At 38.6% G+C, this 8,668-nt stretch overlaps 2 protein-coding genes, 1 long non-coding RNA gene and 1 other non-coding gene across 5 annotated transcripts; 1 reads left to right on the forward strand and 3 right to left on the reverse strand.

Annotated features, from left to right (window-relative positions):
* The first annotated feature begins 444 nt into the window (after positions 1-444).
* On the forward strand, positions 445-966 carry LOC147863490 (uncharacterized). The gene is made up of 2 exons (XR_015529761.1): positions 445-698; positions 736-966. It is a non-coding gene; the product is annotated as an uncharacterized LOC147863490 (long non-coding RNA).
* On the reverse strand, positions 612-3,566 carry LOC147863491 (protochlorophyllide reductase-like). Of its 2 annotated transcripts, none has more exons than XM_087319251.1 (5): positions 3,485-3,566; positions 2,722-2,894; positions 1,712-2,231; positions 1,260-1,618; positions 612-989 (listed from the first exon to the last, which is right to left on the reverse strand). In XM_087319251.1, the coding sequence occupies exons 2-5, from the start codon at positions 2,854-2,856 to the stop codon at positions 834-836; spliced, it is 1,170 nt and encodes a 389-aa protein (XP_087175377.1). In that variant the 5' UTR covers positions 2,857-2,894; positions 3,485-3,566; the 3' UTR covers positions 612-833. The 2 variants fall into 2 exon arrangements, with proteins under 2 accessions (XP_087175377.1, XP_087175375.1); XM_087319249.1 differs by having other exon boundaries at positions 1,712-2,240.
* Positions 3,567-5,946: 2,380 nt separating this feature from the next.
* LOC147863492 (uncharacterized) lies at positions 5,947-7,333 on the reverse strand. Its single transcript, XM_087319158.1, has 2 exons — positions 7,064-7,333; positions 5,947-6,490 (listed from the first exon to the last, which is right to left on the reverse strand). The coding sequence occupies exons 1-2, from the start codon at positions 7,298-7,300 to the stop codon at positions 6,014-6,016; spliced, it is 714 nt and encodes a 237-aa protein (XP_087175284.1). The 5' UTR covers positions 7,301-7,333; the 3' UTR covers positions 5,947-6,013.
* A 1,011-nt stretch (positions 7,334-8,344) lies between these two features.
* TRNAM-CAU (transfer RNA methionine (anticodon CAU)) lies at positions 8,345-8,416 on the reverse strand. The gene has a single exon. It is a non-coding gene; the product is annotated as a tRNA-Met (tRNA).
* Positions 8,417-8,668: the final 252 nt, after the last annotated feature.

Below are 8,668 nucleotides of genomic sequence, written 5' to 3' on the forward strand. Positions count from 1 at the left end.
AGTAGATTGAAAATCTAGAAGAAAACTAATTGAAGATTGTGGAGATCCATTGTAGACCATAGACCCTTGGCTGTTAGGAAATCCCCCTGGACTAGTTACTTTGGGAAAATGAATGAATATCAGGAAAACAAAATGCAGAAAGACCTCAGGAAGCATAATGTGTTAAGACAACAGCTTTTTAAGCTTTGTTTTACTATTTGATCTTTGAGTAGAGAACTATGTGGCTATGAAAAGGAGAACCAGAGCACTTCTGCGTTCATTTTTGAATCACCAAAGTATAGCACCTCAAGAACCTTGGGGGTGCACAACATTGTTATGTTGGCATAAGCAACCATGATAGCAAACAAGAGTGTTATGTTCAAGTAAATGAACATCTATGCAAACAAGTGTGTGCATGATAATGCCACATAGATGAAGGTGCATAAATTCATGTTTATCCTTGAATACAGGTTCTATCAGTACCTGTATCTAATGTGGAGATTCTCACCTAGCTTCTTACTTGGAAATAATCATAGAAAACACTTTATAGAAATCACAATCACTACGAAATCATGAAATCACACTAAACATTTCTAGATTATACATGATTAGTTTATAATAATGCTTTCAAGTAATCTCAATTGTACAAGTAGATTAGATTATATTGATGCCTTCAATTAATCTCCCATTCCTTCTCTCTACAACACACTCTTCTCAAGGTCCCATTTCTTCTCTCTACAACACACTCTTCTCAAGGTGCTAGCCTTGGTTTCTACCTACACAACATTGCAATAAGCAAAATATGTTTTTTTTTATCTACCATGAGCAGTAAAATCTGATGAAGCGATTACTCATTATGCAAGCCCCACTAATTTTTCACTCAGTTCCCAAAGCTTCTTCGCCTTTTCAGGGTCACTTGCTTCATCAGACAGGCAATTCTCGAAAGAGCTAGAGTCATTGTTCCAACTCCAATACACTCCTGACTTGCTCAAACTTGGATCACTTACAACCTACATAAACAACACTGGTTAAATGTTTGCAATATATATATAGAATGGATGATTCCTAAGCATGCGCAATTAGGACATTTAAGAAGGCCCATTATGGTTGCCCAGATATAATTGATGTGAACGATTCTTAAGCATGAAAATGATTGGGGCGAGAATCATCCTCCTATTGTGGCTTACAAGGAAAGGGCCTGAACTGTGATCCTCACCCCCCAATTGAGAGGAAATAATATAATAGGAATAGCAATAGCACTGATAATAATAGTTCCATACCTGTGCTAGCCGCTTTCCTGCTTCTTCCTCGGACACATACCCCTTTGTGATGTATTTTTGAAATGGTGGGAAAAGAGCCCGAAAAAGTGGAACATGTGATCGGAATAGCCCAGTTGTTGCAATACATCCAGGGTATAGAGAAGAGAAAGTTATTCCAGAGTTTTCATGGTATCGTCGGTGGAACTCTTGCATAGTAAGCATATTGCACACTTTGCTATCCTTGTAAGCCTTGGCACCATCGAATTCCCCACCATCAATCATCGGGGAAGTATTCACACCATTGAGGCCACCTGCAAGCCCTCTTAGATCCCCTAGGTTAGCCTTCGGAGGTACATTTCCTGCAAGTGTGTTGGTATTGCCTATATTTCAAATACATCAAGTGGTGTCAATGGTGTCAATGACTTTTGAACATGACAAAAATGAATAGAAGGAAGAATGAGGATTACACTCACCAGTGATAGATCCTACAATGATTAGTCTTTTGCACTTGGAATCAGAGTTTTCAAGATCCTCAAGAAGTAATCGCGCCAATAGGAAATGACCCAAGTGGTTTGTCGCAACACTTAGTTCGAATCCTTCAGCAGAGAATGTAGGCTCTTTGGCGGTGGGAAAATAAACAGCTGCATTACAAACCAACGCATCTAAAGTTCGGCCTGACCTTCGGAAATTCTCGACAAATTGCCTAACACTTTCAAAGGATGCCAAATCCAAGTGAATGACAGTGTAGGATCCCTTTGGAATTCCGACTGATTTGGCTGCCTTCTCGGCTTTCAAAAAGTCTCGGCATGCCATTATTATGTGCCATTGTCCAGAGTCTGCAAGAGCTTTTGCTGTTGCTAACCCTAATCCAGATGAAGCGCCAGTAATTATGCAAGTAGACACTGTGGATGTTTTCTTGTTCTCGGAAGGCTTCTGGGTCTCTACAGGAGCAGCCACAGCATTCGCCCTTACTGAGCTCGTTAAAACGTGCTTCTGGAAAACCTTGTGTATGGGGTACCAAGCAAACGATACGTGAGAAAGAATTGGTATAATAACCTTTTTAGCTTGCGATTAAGAAAACAAAAGCACTGAAGGAAATTGCCCTTTATATATCATGAAACTTAGTTTATATCCGAGACCATATTTGTCCAAACTATGGCCAGCCTCTATTAACTTCATTGTATCTTTATATGCCATGAAACAGTGGGTCTTATGTAGACACCAGTCATCCCACCTATGTCCGGCCATGTGAACCGATGGGAGTCAATCTCTCGCCTTTATTTACTCATCTAGTTCTTTGTATGCCATGAAACTGCCTATGTCTATGTCCAAGTCTACAGCCATCAAACAATGTCCAACCATCTGAGCTGATGGCCATCGATCTCTGGCCTTTATCGAATCTCTAAGGTGATGCATATGCACGTAACATACTTCTAAAATACATGAAGACTATCGAACAATATAAATGTATAGCTTTCTTTACCTTGCTTGATTTGAAAGTGTTATTTTGAGTATGAAGATGGGAACCCAAGATTGCTGAATCAGGAGAGAATCCAAGCATATTCATATTCATCTTTCCTAATTGGGAAGCCGCTGCACAGTTTGCCATGGCCGCCATATCTGATACCACTCTCTTGTAGAGAAGGTCAGACTAACCTAATTCCATGAATAGATATCATTTAATCATCAAACGGAAAAGAAGACCCCTAGTGTGGCACTTGTCTGCTGATGTACCAAATTATAATTGAAGAGGAAAACTAAAGAGAAACAAACCCTCAAAAAAGAAGAAAAACAAATCATTGGTATGGAAATGCACTAGCCAATCCTAAAACATTAATGAGGTGAGACATCAGATTAAACTCTACATTAATTTATGCACAAGCATATAATCAAAGAGAAACTCGAGAAGGGTAAACAAAAACCCCAAAACTACCCAAGAGGGGAGAAAAAGACCCTTAATGCGGTAATGCCCCAGTGAATTCAAGCAATATTCTCAGATAAATCCAAGATTTTACCCAATAAGAGAGGAAAAGAAGACTCTTACTAAAATAAACCCTACAAGATATTAAGCTACAAAAAAGATATTTAAATGCATAAACAGACCATTACAATAATACAATAAGACACCCACCCCCCCAAAAAAAAACTGCAAATCTCTAAAAAGAAACAGAAAAAGCCCTAAAAATACAAGCCTGAGGGAGAAGCCCTGTAAAACCCTAGAAGGGGGGGGGGAGAGAGAGACTTACTTGTGGAGCTGGGAAGAAGCTTCTTTAGGTTTAAGTTGGAAAGGGCGGTGCTGTCTGTCTAAGTGTATAGTATATATGTATGTATGTATGTATGTATGTATGTATTTGTGTATATAAATAAGAAGAAGAAGAAAAAATCAGCAGCACAGGATAAGATTACAGTGTTGAGTTCCATTTGCCACGTGTCGCCACGTGTTGCCCTTTGTCCAATCATCTTCCTCCTACCAAGACTTCCTGATTTCCTTCCCCACACACACGAATATCCTCCCTTCTTGTTGGTGTTGCCAATTGGGATAGATTGTCCCTCCCCCACACACAACTCGGAGGTCACCCGTTGCCCATCTCATGAGTTCCGCCCCCACCAATGTACCCCACCTGATCACGCCTGCTGAACGATCCCACACTATATCCGCCCGCCCAAAACAGTCAATTGGTCAGACGATTCCTGTCGATCAAATTCATGAAACCGAATCGCCAACAATTCGACGAACTGTAGCATCATGCTCACTCCCAAGTATGTTACGAGCTTAACCATAACCGTAGTCGTGGCCCGTGGGCTAATTTTGTAAGGATGAAGAGTGAGGATTGAGTTGTGGCAATTGATTAAAATGGACAAATCCGACAATTCCTTTTCGAACACTACTATTTCTCAATTTTTGGAGAAAAACTCTCTCTACCTTGGTTTGATACTTTACCCTCCTCTTTCTCCTTGTACTAGATAGATGCTTGTCTTCCCTACTAAATTTAATTATCCTCATAAGTTTATTGAATAGACTTATGCAAAACAATATGTGACTCCTACAGAAGGCATACGAGCGCTCATTCAGATTCAATTTTGTAACCTCACTACATGGTTTTATGGTAAATGGGATCCTTATCTTTGGAAGGCCCGCTTGTCATTTGTAGTCTTACTATTGATTTATCTTATCTTCTCACACTTTGCATGCTCAAATACCAAAATAATATCTCCCTACTTAGGTTTTTTTTTCATAGTCCTTTAGGTGATATGCCACCTTGGCTTGTGTACACAAGGGCTTCATCATTGCATTCCCTTGTTTCAACCACAAAGATAGCCCATCCCAAATGCATGGGTACCAAACTAAGTATGTTTTTTGTTGTTTTTGTATGGTCATTGCTTCCTACATGTAGAGTTTACTCTTGACCTCCTTAGATTTCATGTTGACATTATGACATCTTGATATCTTCAAAAACATGTGATCAACGTCCAAAAAGTGGCATGGTGGCGTATCATGTGCCACCTTATAATTGTTAAGATCCATTGGTATTTTTAATATGTTTATAACTTTTGGATCGGGCCCCTACAATGATAGGATATCATTATTCTTGCAATAAAATGTTTACATCTTACCTCACAACCCTTTGTCCAAGATCTCTCTCAATCACCCCTGAAGTTCATAGGTCTATAATTCAAATTTTGTCTATCTCATATGTCTCATAGGTCTATGGAATCTATTCATAAAAACAAATACCAAGTCTCATTCACCATAGATATGTTTTCTTCACAAACCACACCTATAATAACTCCAATCACTCTAAAACAGTTACCTAGGTGCTTTGATTACGCAATAATACCTTGGAAAATTAAATACAACTTAATTCTATCTTGACTAGAAGCATGATCATCCTACCTCATCTAGGCATCCATTTCTCTCCACCTAGGACTAGCATTCATGTGAACCTCAAGGGCATTCTTATATTATATTTGTGTAACGACAATCTTTAAAGAGGCATGAGGGGTACATGAAAGTGCCTAGGTTAGAATGAACCCTGATCAGTTGCCTCATGAGATGCTTAAACACACATAGCTCCTCTATTATATGACACTTGCCAAAATTGCTTGCCAAAATATATGAGACTAGAAATTTAGAATCTTAGTATTTGTAAAAGTACAACAAACGACATGTTCAGGGAAAATATAAATAGTTGTTTGCTAGTTAATGTAGTTACTAAACAAATGCATTGTTACTATTCATCTCCTAATCATGGTGCAATCTTAAACATTACTACTCAAATAATTGAATCATCCATCTAAACCTTTAGAAAGCAAGGAGTACTGCATTTCCATTATGTATATATTAGCATATTGCATACAAAGCCTGCAATGTTGAAACTTCTATCACGCTATGTAAAATATAAGTAGGAACCCATTTATGGGCACATTATCAACTATCATCAATTACACCATGTGGTTTAATTTCGTTTGCAGGAAATAACACCTTTAGTTAGTGTTCTCATATTAAGCAATACCTGTCATGAACTAAAACCTATGCTACTCTAATATGAATGCAAAACATACACAATGCTAATAATCAATCCCATAATAAAACATCAATCACGCATTGATAATGCTCCCCTAGGTGAAAGCCTTCTCTGACTATGATGTGAATTTCAATCACACCTATGAACTTTGAAGAAGTCTTTTGACGATAGTGAGAAAGATGAAGGCAATAAGATATCTGTATAATACACGCACACAAAAACATGTATAGAGTTTCAGGTTTAGGGTTTTTACATTGAAGGCCCAAAGTACCTCATTCTGAAGTCACGAGGATAGAGATCCATGGTATAAAAATCTGGCCAATCATATGGCGAACCCGTCGTCATCTTCACCATCTTTCTCACTGTAAATCCATGGAAAAGTGCCTCAAAGAGGAGGCTAAAATCTGCTTTACTAACCAGGCCAGCAAACATTTCATGGTCAGTCATGTTATGGATTGAAAATGCAATCCCCACCAAAGCACCTTTCCAACTTCGGCGAGGGATCCCAGATAGTTTGTTCCACGCAGTGTGGGCGCGACTGAGGGCAGATGCAATCGCGACTTGGTTGTCTACATAGAAGCGGTCACCATCACCGCACCAGGGTGGGTCTTGCCCTGAGTCGGGAATTGTGGCCTCAAATTCTGGGATGCTTGAAAGCAGCTCAAGGAAGAAGGTACGATGGCATGTGCCCCCTTGGAGTTCCTCCGATGGCTCTAGAGCATAGATCTGAATATCACCATACAATGCCAACAATGTTTTCTCATTAAATTTGTTCATCTTCATCTTGGTATGCATCCTGAATTCATATACACATAAAAACATACATACATACGTAAGTACACACACACATACATACGATGTATGTATATGTATATATATACATATGCATACATATGTACGTACATACAATGTATGTATATGTATATATATACATACATACATATATATATATGAGTGTGCTTTCTGTAGATGTTTGACCAATATACAAAAACCCACATTTCTTCTCAAACTACAAGGCAAGAGCCTGAATTTCTTAAAATTTTCTTGTTCTTGTTCTCATATACCCTAATTCTTACTATGGGTGCACGTGTTCTTCAAGAAGAGTGAAACCCAAATGCAACGTGCATTCCTTCTCAAACAAGACTTCAGGAAAAACAAACCAATACATTGAGAGCCTTCATTTTCTTCACATTCCTCTTCTAAATTGATAAATAAAAGATACAGATGTCCACAAACTGGTCTCAAAAAGCAGGGACACTGTGTTAACAAACATATAGAAAGCAGCAGTAGAAGTAGTACCTGTTCTTCTTCGTCTTCATCGAGCTCTATCGGGTATCGACCAATTCGAACGATGTGAGTGTGGGCTGTTGGTGTAGAAGGAGATAAGAAAGGGATCCTTTGGTGAAGAGGAAGATGAAGCAGATTAGGTCTGAGCCCATGGTGACACAGAGCATGTCTCCAAGGATATGGAGTCAAATTCAGAGCCAGAACCTGAGTGTTCATCATCGGTATGCTCGGGCACAACATATCTATCATCTCCCGCTCTCTCTCTCTCTCTCGATAAATATACATATATACACAGATATGTATATGATATAGGAAGGAAAGCATAAGTTTTGCCTAACAATCGGCAACGGTTCGGTTCGGTTTGAGAGGGTCAAAACCGAAACTGTTTGGTACCGAACCCTTTAAAAAAAAATTAACCTGAAGCGAACCGAACCACGAAACCGTTAAACCGCGGTTTCGTGGTTCGATTTCGGTTTTCAACTTAAGCCAACGGACATACAAGAGGACCCAGTTATAGTTAAAGTTAATTCTTAAGTTGTCTCTAGATACAATACAAAATGAAGAGAGATTGTTGTGTGTCATGTGTAATTATATTTAAGACATGTATGTTACGCATGGTTTCATGTGAATGGAAGTGGAAAGCATGATGGCAAATTCGGAGAACTTGATTCCGTGCATGCACATTGATCAATCTTGACAATATCGATTAGCCAAAGCTTTAATGTACTTGTTAAATCCTCGTGTACTTCAAGGTTAATCCATGCATGCACATAGGTAAATCCTAGCAATATCGGTTACTCAAAGCTTCCAAGAAAAGTTGGGTAGCGAAAGTTGTGAAGCACTTGCCAAATACTCGTGTACATTGGAACCAATTCCATCATTCGCCCTTGGAACATTGAAGGGCATCCACTTGGATCGTATGCATGCATACATACACACTCATTGCAATCAAGATGCAAAGCTACTCGCTAAACCATTTAAAGCTCAAATTTACCTCTTTGCCATTTCGCCAAGATGTTCACCGCTTAAAGTTCAATTTAAATTACTTTATCTCATCGTTCTCTTCAACGAAAAAGGAAAAGAACAACCCGACATAAATATGAGGAACTTTGTTCCTCTGGCAATCATGTAAATGTGAATCTGTATTATCTAGATTTTTTTGGGATTAAAAACCAAAATAAAGTCAAGAAACAAAGTTAGCATATTGCCAACGTTGACAAAAAGAGATCATTAAAGATCATAGATAAAGAAATTTAACATAAAATGATTTTTCGCACTAAAAAAGAGCATATCTATCAGAGCGAGGTTTCGATCCTCGGACCTGTGGGTTATGGGCCCACCACGCTTCCGCTGCGCCACTCTGATGGGTTGATGATATTTTATGAAATATTTATATAAAAATGCATATTCATTTGCGAATAATCAATCATGTATGCATGGTTTTTACAACCATCTTGTCATTCCCTTATCCTAAACCATATGCTATATAAGGTTATCAAACCAATGACAACACAACCGACTGTTGAGAGAATTTGTCAAAAGGGAACATGATTTTGAAAGTTCCAAACTTCTAGAATACCCCCATCAATAAGTAATTGTCTTCTGTTTAATAATCAT

This window comes from Azolla caroliniana, unplaced genomic scaffold (genome assembly GCF_043228905.1).
Source record: "Azolla caroliniana isolate FFs.n. ecotype wild unplaced genomic scaffold, voAzoCaro1.0.p SCAF_5, whole genome shotgun sequence".
In the NCBI taxonomy this organism is placed as follows: domain Eukaryota; kingdom Viridiplantae; phylum Streptophyta; class Polypodiopsida; order Salviniales; family Salviniaceae; genus Azolla; species Azolla caroliniana.

Coding starts and splice junctions, on each gene's coding strand:
- LOC147863491 (XM_087319249.1), bottom strand. CDS start 2,856: ATGGCGGCCATGGCAAACTGTGCAGCGGCTTCCCAATTAGGAAAGATG. Junction 2,241..2,721: donor ACACTTTCAAATCAAGCAAG/GTAAAGAAAGCT, acceptor CCCATACACAAG/GTTTTCCAGAAGCACGTTTT. Junction 990..1,259: donor CAGGAAAGCGGCTAGCACAG/GTATGGAACTAT, acceptor TTGTTTATGTAG/GTTGTAAGTGATCCAAGTTT.
- LOC147863492 (XM_087319158.1), bottom strand. CDS start 7,300: ATGATAGATATGTTGTGCCCGAGCATACCGATGATGAACACTCAGGTT. Junction 6,491..7,063: donor ATGAAGACGAAGAAGAACAG/GTACTACTTCTA, acceptor GGTGATATTCAG/ATCTATGCTCTAGAGCCATC.